We start from the raw sequence: 12,506 nt of genomic DNA on the forward strand, positions 1-12,506 counted from the left end.
CTTCTCTTCTCCAGACTGAACAGCCCCAACTCTTTCAGTCTGTCCTCATAGGAGAGGTGCTCCAGCCCTCTGATCATCCTGGTGGCCCTTTTCTGGACACGTTCCAGCATGTCCAGATCCCTCTTGTAACAGGGGTTCCAGAACTGGATGCAGTACTCCAGGTGGGGTCTCACCAGAGCTGGGTAGAGGGGAAGAATCACCTCCCTTGACCTGCTGGCCACACTTCTCTTGATGCAGCCCAGGATCTGGTTGGCTTTCTGGGCTGCAAGTGCACACTGACAGCTCATGTTGAGCTTCTCCTCCACCAGCACCCTCAAGTCCCTCTCCTCAGGGCTGCTCTCCAGCCAGTCACTGCTCAGCCTGGATTTGTGCTTGGGATTGCCTCGACCCAGATGCAGGACCCTGCACTTGGTCTTGTTGAACCTCATGAGTTTGTCATGCACCCACCTCCCTGGCCTGTCAAGGTCCCTCTGGATGGATCCCTTCCCTCCAACGTGTCTGCTGCACCACACAGCTTGGTGTCATCAGCAAACTTGCTGAGGGTGCACTCAATGCCACTGTCCATGTCGCTGACAAAGATGTTGAACAAGACTGGTCCCAGGACTGATCCCTGAGGGACTCCTCTTGTCACTGGCCTCCACTGGGACATGGAGCCATTGACAGCCACTCTTTGGGTGTGGCCATCAAGCCAGTTCTTTATCCATCTCGTGGTCCACCCATCAAACCCATGTGTCACCAGTTTGGAGTCCAGGATGTGTTGCGGGACAGTGTCAAAGGCTTTGCTCAGGCAGGTAAATGACATCAGTTGCTCTCCCCTCATCTATTAATGTTGTGACCTGTTCATAGAAGGCCACCAGGTTTGTCAGGCAGGATTTGCCCTTGGTGAAGCCATGCTGACTGTACCAAATGACCTCTTCACTATTCTTCTGTCTCAGCAGTGCCTCCAGGAGGATCTGCTCCATGATCTTACTGGGCACAGAGGTGAGACTGACTGGACTGTAGTTCCCTGGTTCTTCTTTCTTACCCTTTTTGAAAATGGGAGTTATGTTTCCCCTTTTCCAGTCAGTGGGGACTTCACCAGACTGCCATGACTTTTGGAATATAATAGAGAGGTTTAGCAACCTCCTCTGCCAGTTCCCTCAGTACCTGGGGGCAGATCCCATCAGGTCCCATGGACTTGTACACTGTCAAGTTCTTCAGATGGTTACGAACCTGATCTTCACTCACAATGGGCAGTTCTTCCTTCCAGTCCCTGCCACTATCTTCCATGACTCCAGGAGTATGACTGAAGGCCTTTGCAGTGAAGACTGAGGTAAAGAAATCATTGAGAACCTCAGCCTTTTCCATGTCACTTGTCACCAGATCACCTGTTTTCTTTCTGAGGGGGCCCACACCTTCCCTAGTCTTCTTTTTACCATTCATGTACCTATAAAAATTCTTGGTGTTCCCTTTTACCTCCCTGGCTAGATTCAATTCAAACTGTGCTTTGGCTTTCCTAACCAGGTCTCTTGCTGCTCAGGCAGCTTCCTTATATCCCCCCCATTCTAGTTGTCCTTTCCTCCACTCCTTGTAGAGCTTCCTTTTAAGTGATAGTGTGTCCAGCAGCTCCTTGCTCATCCAGGCAGGCCTCCTAGCATTCTTCCCTGCTTTCCTCTTTGTTGGTATACATTGCTCCTGGACACAGAGGAGGTGATCCTTGAATACTGACCAGCTGTCCTGGGCCCCTCTTCCCTCTAGGACTTTGTCCCACGATACTTTGGCCAGCAGATCCCTGAAGCGATCAAAGTCTGCACACCCAAAGTCCAGGGTTGTAAGCTTAGAATACCTCCTCCTGGTTGCCTTGAGGGTCTTAAATTAAACTGCTTCATGGTCACCAGCCCTTCCCTGTTGGTGAGAACAAGGTCCAGCATAGCACCTTTTCTTGCTGGTTCCTCTACCATTTGGAGGAGGAAGTTGTCATCTATGCAATCCAGGATCATCCTGGTGCCTTGCTGTGTTGTCCCCCCAGCAAATGTCAGGGTGGTTGAAATTACCCATGAGGACCAGGGCTTGTGACCTGGAAGCTGCTTCTATTTGCCTGTGGAGGGCCTCATCTGCTTGGTTCTGCTGGTCAGGTGGCCTGTAGCAGACTCCTACAGTAACATCACCCTCCCCTGTCTTGCCTTTAATTTTAACTCTCAACCAGCTCACCATCCTGCCCCAGGTGGAGCTCCACTGATTCCAGCTGGTCACTGATATAGAGGGCAATGCCTCTTCCCCCTCCCCTTCCCTGCCTATCCTTCCTAAAGAGCTTGTACCCATCTATCCCTACATTCCAGTCATGGGAATCATCCCACCAAGTTTCAGTAATAGCCACTATGTCATAGCATCCCAGCAGCACAGTGGGCCTTAATTCATCCTGTTTGTTGCCCAAGCTGTGTGCATTTGCATAGAGGCACTTCAGCTGGGCTGGCCCTGTCCTCCTCTTGTGCCAATTCCCCTTGATTTCCACGGAGTGTCCTGGTGCATCATTCATGGCTTGCCTCAGGACAGCAAGTTGAGAGCCCTCACTAGCTCTCCATCCCTCTGCCTCTGGTGAGCTGCCCCTCTGTTTGTCACCAGCCAGCAGGAGACTATTAACCCCTTCCCCCTTCAGATCTAGTTTAAAGCCCTATCAATGAGCCCTGCCAATTCCTGCCCCATGATAGACAAGTACAGCTTGTCAGATAAAAGGACAGCAAATTTTCTGCTTGCAAAATAAACTAATAATAATAATAATAATTAAAAAATCCAAAAGCCTTTTTTCCTGGACAGCTGACATGTTGATTTTTTCCTTCTGATTCTATTTCTTCTATTTCACTGCAGTTGGTAAAGTCTGTTTCTGGGCTACTTTGTTACCATACAGCATTATATGCATGAGAGTGAGGAAAGAAAAAGAAAAGTAAAGTAAAGGGAAACACAGAAACAGATTCTGACATCTAATCAGATCTGCTGTATTGATTTTGCAACTTGAGCTTTGGAGCAAATCAGAAAAACAACCACATTATCACCCAGAATTCATTCTTCCTTTGAGTAAGCAAGTTCAAAAGGATCTCACACTGACACATAAACAGGCACACCTGCATGCTCACACACAGACTCACGTGCACACGCCTGCAGGGATGAATGTTTCACCTGTGCAGCTCTCCGCTGGGACGCACGGGCTGGGGGAGGTGGGGAAGCACTCATCACAGAGGCTGCAGGAGCCACACGATCCCCATTTCCAACAAGATGAGAATTCCAAAGCAAGCCATTGAACTAATGAGCTACCCATGCTGGAGAGCAATGTTTCAATCAACAGCAGCCCTGCCACAGTAACCACCTCTTTCCAGCTGCATGAAGAGGGAGGAGAAGGATAAACAGAGACTGTGGTGTTTGCTGGGGCTTCTACATGGGTGAAAAGGGGGAAGCCTATAAACGGGGCAAGGGCAATTCTTGCCCTGCTTTCTCAGTTCACAGTTTGTTTTCATGCTGATGGAAGGAGCAAATCGACAGCCCCAAAACTGAAGTGTCCTGCTTAGCTACAGAACAGGCAGTGCCACTGCAAGGTTCTTCCTCAGTTTCCAGGCAGCAGGAGACATCTTAGATGTCTCTTAGATACTCAGTACCCTGCAGGCTCCAACTAGGATTAGGGCACACAGAAATAATGGAGAAGGCAAGAGGGCTGTTTGGGTGGGCTGCTGCATGGGCTATGCCACCACTGAGTGAGATCACAACAAAGCGTGGCATGGCCTTGGGAAGAGCTATAGGACGAGTATGTTGAGTTGCTTTTTACACAGAAGTTCATCACATCTTTGCCTTCTTGGGGGTCACATCAAATGCTCTGCCTCAGAACAGCTTCTGGCTTGTACCTACCACCCTTCTTATGTAGGGAGTCATGTCCTTCTCCCTCCAGCCCAAGATTCAGAGACACCTAGTGAGACTGACTTCATCCTGTGCTATTCACTGCTGCTCCCTCTGCAGGGACAACGAGGGTCAAGCAAGGACCACACAGCTTTAAAAAATGAACAAGAGTGGGACAGCAACAGGTCTGATGGTCCTTTGCTCCAGAGTAACATTTTGCTGCGTCTCCCATCACTTCTTGGGGTGACCAAGAATCACCCTCCTGCCATGTCCCATATGCCTGATCCAGTCTGCCTACAAAAATGCCTTAAACCAAGATATACATTTCCACCCTGCTTAAGGGAAGCTTCTCCCCACGTACTTACCTTTATGGAAATCCACACACATTTCCCTATCTCCAAACTGTAATTTAATTCCTGCCATGCTCCTGAATGGAAAGGATAATTTTAAAAGGGGATCTTTGAATACTCAAAGTGCCTGCAGGATTTCACACACCTCCCCTTACTGCTGTGCTCCCAGCAGCTCACATCTGTGAGCATTGTGTCTGGTTGGCTTCAGCCAGGTTATTCGCTCCAGTCTCACTTCTCTTCTTCCTGGGGAGTGAGCCTGGGGGGAGTGTGGCAGCTGGTCTAATGAGTGCTGCTGTGCTTGGTGGAGCGCCTCACAGTGCAGAGGCAATGTGCCTGGGTGCAAATTAACCTGTTCCCTACCCAACCCACACCTGCCAGATCCGCACTGCTCAGAGGATTCTGCAAAAGGTCAGCAACTGCACTGTCCCAGTGGCACAAGGTCTGCAGGGAGAGTTATTCCTACAGTCACAGCTCTTTCTAGACCAAGGCATTTTACCCACCTGCCTTCTTTCTACCCCTGTATATCAAAACACATAGTCAAGCAGACACTCACTTCTCTGGAGAGAGAAACCCTTTCAGGGAAAAGATGGGGCAGCCATCCAGTGTGGACACCAGCAGCATCCCTCTCTCTGTGCTCATTTCTGCTGCACAGATATTGGCAGGTATTGCTGGGAGCACCAGTCATTGCTGAAATCCCTCAAAATACCACACGCTAAGAATCAGTTTTCTGTTGCTCACAGCCTTATTGCATGGAAACCACTTGGGACTATATAGTCCCTATTAGGGTCTGCCTGCTTTCCAGGCAACATGGTTCAGGCTTGTCCAGAAACGACAGCTGAGGTAAGTTGAAGAAAGGACTGTGGGGTGGAAACGGTCTAATTAACATTTATTTGATACTTTTGGAGTGCTTGACTTTATAAACTTGCTAACAAACCCTGAAGGTATTTTACACACAGGTAATGCACACATACCACCCCACCCTCCCAAATAAAGCTGCCATTCTGTGCTCATCCACTGATAGGAAAGTGGAAAGCATAGTGTGCAAACACACCCACCACCTCTCTCTTCCACTTGCAACATGCTAGCCTTACAGCATCCTGCCCTTCACCTCGTGTGCTGGACCAATTAAATACATGTGTTCAAAGGTCCCCAGACAAAAGAAACATCTCTTAGCCCAGTAAGAAAGGTCAACTCTGACTGAAAGCAGCACTGAGTGTGTAAACCCTGATTCGCCCACAGGCTTTTGTGTACACAGGCGTTCAGACAGGCACTTCAGTACTGCAGGGTTATACTCACACTGCACATTGAGCTGCACCAGAGCTTCCCGGGGTCTGATGTTAAAGCCATTGTACCTGGCTGTCTGGCACTTATAGGTCCCGCTCATTTCTCTGCTCACGCTCTCCAGGCGCAGCTTCCCATCATATGTCTCCACTGTCATCATTCCTGAAGGCATGGGGGTTTCCTTATCTACCCGGGACCAGAGGATGGGTGGCTTGGGCTTCCCTCGAACTTCACACTGCAGCTCAGCCCTGGAGCCTTCCCGGACAGTGACAGTGGACTGACCCTTAGGGACACTGATGGTTGGTGGCACTGTAAGGGAAACAAAAAGGGACTCTTTTTACACCAAGTTTCCAGGAAGCAAGGAATATTCTTGAGATGCTTCTGTGTGAGTCACTCCAACAGCCCAGACCCCCAAAGTCTTTCACACTGCAACCTCTGTAGGAACACACTGCCCATGTAAGCCATCCTACAGGGTCTGGAGCTTTAGGGTAACTAAGGAACATCCCAATTTCAACAATGTATCCCAACACCAATAGCAAGATCCATTTTGGAACGTTCTCCCAGCTCCCATCCCTCTGGTTGCAAAATGAGGTCGAGCAGCAGGGCTAGCACCAAGGAACCCAAAGGCAAAAACCTCCTTGAACCACTTCTCAATTTCTGGTCAGTGAATTACCCAAGTACAACTGCAGTCTTCTGAACATGAAATTAAACTCTTATCTGCCAAGGTATCTAGTTCCCTTACACAGTTCAGACCAAAACAAACCTTAAAAGGTTACTGCTTGTAGATCATGTCTCTGGCCTTATCAGATATTCAGGAAATCTGTTTGCTCCTAAACCACAGTAAAGATCCAGCTCTGTCAAGCATCTGTTTGCTTTACATTGAGATTCACAGCATGCTTGTTATCTCTGGCTCACTTGAGAGAGAGCTGGGTCCCAGCAAAGATCACTTCTGGCATCCCATCTCCTCCAGGCTGGGAAAGGTTCACCCAGAACTGCTGCTGAGCTGGGTATGGAGCTGAAGGCACAGTAAGATTAAAGAAATATCCAGCTATCAATTGTTAACAAAACTTTGCTGATAAAGAAAGCTCAAAAGAAACCCAGTGACTACAGCTAAAGGGTGCAGAAGTGTCAGTGGGAACACGTTTGTTGTTCACATCCCCGACCCCATCAAGAACCCAGGAAGGAGATGCTTGTGCTAAACCCCATGTATTATTGACATTTTATTTGTACCAGGCTTCAGAATTAACAGTCTGACTGAGGTAAATATGACCACAAGTTTTCTGAAAGCTCTCTTTTCAGCCCTTCCTGCTGAAACCAGTGACACTTGGATTGATGCTTCCATAACTGCTAGGGCCACATACCTAGTTTCTATTTAAAGTGTAGAACTACAGAGGCTCTAACAAGCTGGTCTAACCAATGTCAGGCTCAATTCAGTTCCAGCAAACGAGAGTGTGCTGCAGCTATTGTACCTGTTACAGCCCACAGCTGCTTTACAAGCAAATTTAGGGTGGCTCCAGCCCAATCTCCCTCTGCAGGCACTTCCCTATGCAACAGGGAGGCCACATGTTCAATTTGCACATCCCCTGTGGGCTGGGGAATCTCGTCACACCTTGTCCTGCACAGTGTGAAGGGACCACAGCACTCTCAATGCCTGACACTGCCAGCAGCTGGTCACCTGGTGAGAGGGAATTTTCTCCATGGGGAAAAGCTGTAAATTGCATTTGAAGATTTTTTTTTTCTTTTTAATTAAAGCAGTTTCCTCAGAATTGCTCAGTGGAGACAGCCACCTTAACAAGCTCAGGCTTTGCTCCATGGGGAAACGTGGAACCACCACTGCCACTCTCCTGCTCAGATTCTGTTGCCTGGGGAAAACCTGCTAGGTTTCTGGGTGGTAATCATATGCTGGAGGTGGTTGTTTCTCTTTGTGGGGATGTCGCAGGCTGGACAGCCTTAGCTGCTGCATGGAGGGCTTCTCCAGCAAGGGTGGCTGATTTCACTCCCTGGCTCACAATGTGGTCTTGCTGGCCACTGGCTGCTGAAGAGACATTTCAAAACAGTGCAGGCTGCTCCTCTGTCCTTCCTCATCAGAAGCATCCCTAAAAGCATGTGAGGGCTCTGCCAGACAGGTCAGAGCACGGGGCAACCTGCCACCACAGACATCTTTAAAGCAGCAACCTGCTGGTGCTTGGACCAACACACACCAATGAACACTGCCCAGTCTTTTGGTGGGCTCACCAAGGGTCTCCCAGCCTCTTGCACCTTCCTACCATTGCAGTGTTAAATACAACTGCACTCTGACATCTAGTGATCTTGGGCAAAAAACATTGTCACACAAGGTCAGGAGAGATGGCTTTGCACCAGGACTGTGGGGTTCCCTCAGTTCTGTTTCCTGCTGGTACAACGGGGTTGTTGTCTGCTAGCACAGAGAGGGCCCTGCCTTCCAGGGCTGCCAGGAAAAGGGAAGCACCACTCTCTGGTGTTTAGCTGGTCCACAGCATGGTCAGGGCTTAATCTCCAGTCTGCTAATGAGCCCTGGGTGCAGTCCTGGTGAGACCAAACTGGCAGGGAGAGAAGCATCCCAAAGCATCAAGAGAAGACACAGCACTTTCTGTTGGGGGCCTGAAGTGAGCAACATCCAAAATCAGGACTGGGACCAGCCTGGCTAATGTATCCAGCAAAACCAGGGACTGAGAAGAAACTTTTCATGAAGGTTCTGGACAAAAAACTGCAGGCAGTTGGCTCTCCTTGGGAGTCCTCATTAGAATACATTACTCTAGATTCTGGAAAGGCAGCAAGATGACATGGACATAATGGAGAGCACAACTGGCTGCACCATTTCTCCAGAAATAAAAACACAGCTCTGAGACCATATGTTTCAGTTATCAAGATGACTTAGAAACACACTTTCAGAGTAGTCCTGTTCTCACAAAATCATTGGGTAAAGCTTTGACCCTGATTTTCAAGAGGGGAAGTGTTTATAACGCTTGGACTCCTACAAAGAGTGCCCAAGACAGACTGCAATTGCTATCCAGTAAACATTAAAGCTCTTCACAGAGTTTGCTGTGGCAGGTGATACCAATCTCCTGGACACAGCTCTGAAAAAAAGGGACATTCCTCATAAGTGATGCCAAAGAGAAGAAAGAGCAGCTTGTTTTCTCTTTTACTCCCAAGAAAAGGACATTCAAAACTTAGTGAAATACCACCCCCTTTCTTCCTTCACAATTTAGAGGCTTCTTTGAATAATCACACTCTAAACCTATCTCTATAGCTTTGCCTGGACTGCATTTTGGACTTTTCATAGGAAGAAAACATAAAGGAAGATCTTCATCCATATCACACCTGGCAGATGTTGGAACTATTACCAAATACTTGCCTAAGGACATGAGACTTTTCCCCACTGGGATTCAAGACATTAAGGGTAAGGTCCTTCAAAAACCTAGAGGTGTGGTGGTAGAGGGTAGCTGTTGATGCCAATCACTCCTCTGAAGTCCCCAGTTGTCACAACATGTTGTCTCACCTGTCTCTGAGGAGATGTTCACTTCCACACTGAGGTCAGGAATGGGTGCTCCCTGGAAGGTAGCCACGCACAGGTAGGTACCATAGTCACTGAATCTCAGGTCAATAATCTCCAAACTGCAGGTCACAGGTGGGAGCTCAGGGTCATTCCGAGTGATGAGCAATCGGTCTGAGAACCTGGCTGGTTTACCATTCTTGTACCAGGAATAGATGACCTTCTCCTGAGGAACGGCATCTACATGGCATGAGAGCTTCAAGTCCTGTCCTAACTGGATGGTCTCACTCTCTTTGATCACATCAGGGGTGATCTGGAACGTAGCATTCTTCATGGCTGGCATGAACACAAGTGGTTAACTGGTTAGGGACCTCAACGTGTCTTGCACAGGACAGGATAAGACTCTTAGCTCTTCAGGAAGGCAACATCTCCATGCAAAATTCATCAGAAGACCTCTCCCAGTTACGTTCCCACAAAATATCCCCAGGGCCTCGCATCTGGTAACCTGGGATCATTCTCCAGTCCAGGATAGTGCTACAGCCAAGGATGAGACTGTAAGCAGTGCTAGCACAGCTGCTGGCCTAGATGCAGAGAAGCTTGCACTCCTCCAGAATACTAATCATGGCTAAGTATCACATTCACCCTCAGCTACACAAGATCAGCCAGGAGAAACGCAAACCTAGGCCCTCCAGCCTACAAACCCACACTCTGAGACAAACTGAAACTTACACCTCACCAGGAGGTTCACAGTCTTCTTTGCTGGGTTCCCCACATTGTTGATGGCTGTGCAATTGTAGTAGCCAGAGTCTTCCACATGGATCCTCCAAATGGTGAGGTTGCCTCCTTGCACAAGGCTATTGGGAGGCATTGGGCCAGGAGAGTGAGACCAAACCACCTCTGGCTGTGGATCACCACCCGTCAGAGAGCACTGCATAGTGATGTTGTCACCCGGGTTGACCACCAGCGTTTCATTGACAGATAGCTTCAGAGCAGGTGGAGCTGGAAGAATACAAAAAGAGACACTTCTGAGCTTGAAAAAGACCCATACACTTGCCCATGCAGAGCTGAAGAGATCCAAGAATTCATCACAAATGAAAGGTGTTTGTGAACCTAAAGCATGAGCATAATCGTGTCTGAGTTAGAGCATGCTGCTTTGTTATGGTTAGAAAACACTGCAGCCAGGACTTCCCACTGCAACAGAAAGGGGGTCACACATGACGGGGCTTAGGACTGGGGTACAACCTAGGTTTGATATTTTACAAGTATTCAGTACAGCTTCTCTAGGGCTTAGGACTCAGGTCAGAAAAAAGCCTGATGAACCCCTTTGCACAGGCAGGAGTAGCAATCAGACAAAATTTGGCAATGGAAAATGCAAAGCTAGAAGCTTCTTGACTCCTGATGTGAACAACTGCAGCAAGGCAGAATGGCAATAGAAAGCTACTGTGGCTCTGCATTACTTACCTGCACTGCATCCAGTCCACTCATCTGCAGACACCACAGTGCCTTCTTTTGTCCCTGTATCTAACCACCCTAACTCTAGGCAAGCAGAAGCAGTGTTGGAGAAAAGACTTAATTGGTAGCTCCTGCTAAAGCACCTGTATTTCTCTTGCTGCAACACTGTTGTATGAATCACAAAAGAGATTGTTACAAGGCATGGGAAGTTTTCAGTCACAGACTGAGTTTAGCATCTCAGGACCTGACCCAAAGCATGCTGGAAAGCTCACCACAACGTCTTTCTTTCCTGGACAGTACTCTCAATCCCAAGGTAAGGTCAGGCAGAGCACCAGGGGTATGCCCAGTCACGGCCTGCTCCTTATGCCTGACCACCAGACCTGCACCGTGATGGGGAGGTGAAAATGAAAGGACAAGCTCAGAGGATCCTGTTTGAACCCAACAGTTATTTGTGTTCAAGGACAGTTGAGATTGAATCACTCCACCCATACAGAGTTGACATATCAAGAATGAGTTTTGAGGAAGGTCTACCATTAAAAAAAGAACCTCAGCTATCTCATAATATGCCTCTGCATCTCTTACACCCAACTAGACCTCTATGAGAGTGAAAGCCTTTGACAAGCAGCTGGCTCTTGTGGCTTAGAGCCTGATGCAGAGGACTAGGACCTATCTGCATTGTAATAGACCATAAATAGCAGCTTTTCACCTGCTCTTAAATCTCCTTCATCTCCATAGATGTCAAACATACCTTTCTATAGACATGAGGGCTACAGACCAGGTCACAGGGATTGTCTTTCTCGCACAACTAAACTGAGACTGATTCAAAACATCTAGGTAACCCCTCCTCGGAATAGCCCAGTACCTGGTTTTGGTTTAATTTATTTTATTTCTGCACCCTTCTCACTACATCCTCCTCCAGAAACTCAACAAAACAACTTCCTTACGTATTCTCTATTTCACCCCATGAAAACCCCTTTAAAGCCCCTGTCAGCACCATCACTGGCTCCATTCAGATGAAGCTGAGAAAGTAGCAGCTCCCAACACAAAGGCAGCAAGTATGTTTAAAAGTAACAGCCATAATAATGCAAAATAAGACATTGTTCCATATTCATGAAGCTTGATTTAACAGCATCATTATTTCTGCCTCTTCTCTCCCTGGACCTTGCGTTAATGAGCTGTGCTGGATTTGTGTTGGATCTCTGAATTACAGCCCATGCAAACAAGGCGAGGGGGACTGCTCTCTCCTCAGTACCAGCACCATAATTTAGCAGCACAACCACTGCCATGCTGGGATATTGCTTTGGGGCACTGAATCAAATGCCCTCTCCCTTGCCACAATACATGATATTTGTGCCAGCGGTAGACAGCTGTGCCTAAGGAAGAAGGTGGCTCCTCCATTTTGAGGCCAGAGACTGCTGTCCTTGAATTTTGGAAGGCCACAGCCTTCACTCAGAGCTTCTGACCGGGCCTCCTTGTTGGTCTTGGTAGCAGTGTGCAAGGGTTAAAGTACAGTAATTGGCAAAGGAAGGATTTGTATGTCCTCTCCAAGCCCCAGGTGGTTTCACAAGATGCTATAAAGCCCTGTCACTAACAGGCTGTCAGCTGAGCAGACACCAAATAGTTGCTCCTGCCCACTGACAGTGAACTGGTCTCAGGTTCACAGGGCACAAACTGACAGATGCAGCACCTTGCCCAGGAATCTCCATCCATCCCTGTCAGAGCCAGAGTAAAGGTGAGACTAGCCTATGTCCAGAGAGAAGACACTGGAGTTGGGGAGCACAAACCAGAGGTCCTGCAGGCTATGGTTAATATGTAGGGTTCTTGTAGCATTTGATGTGCATGTGTGTGATTAACACTCATCTTGCTCACTGCTGGGCAAGGCAACATGGAAAAAGGGTGACAATCTGGTGCAAGCACTGCCTTAGGACAATGTTGTGCATCCATGCAAGAAGGAGGCAGAGAAATGACAAAGCTGCCACCCACATAGCCCCAGGCAGTCAGCTCCCATGACAGGGCTCAAAATAGAGCCCTGGCTGTGGCAGCCTTCATGG

At 48.3% G+C, this 12,506-nt stretch overlaps 1 protein-coding gene across 1 annotated transcript in view; it reads right to left on the bottom strand.

Moving 5' to 3' along the window:
* Positions 1 to 12,506, bottom strand: part of MDGA1 (MAM domain containing glycosylphosphatidylinositol anchor 1) — a 154,386-nt gene that overhangs the window by 81,247 nt on the left and 60,633 nt on the right. Inside the window, exons 6-8 of the mRNA XM_054398519.1 lie at positions 9,733 to 10,002; positions 9,010 to 9,339; positions 5,508 to 5,801 (exon numbers count right to left, since the gene is read on the bottom strand). Of these exons, the coding sequence (XP_054254494.1) occupies positions 5,508 to 5,801; positions 9,010 to 9,339; positions 9,733 to 10,002 (894 nt within the window). The remainder of the gene's footprint in view (positions 1 to 5,507; positions 5,802 to 9,009; positions 9,340 to 9,732; positions 10,003 to 12,506) is intronic.

Source organism: Indicator indicator, chromosome 2 (assembly GCF_027791375.1).
Source record: "Indicator indicator isolate 239-I01 chromosome 2, UM_Iind_1.1, whole genome shotgun sequence".
NCBI classification, from domain to species: domain Eukaryota; kingdom Metazoa; phylum Chordata; class Aves; order Piciformes; family Indicatoridae; genus Indicator; species Indicator indicator.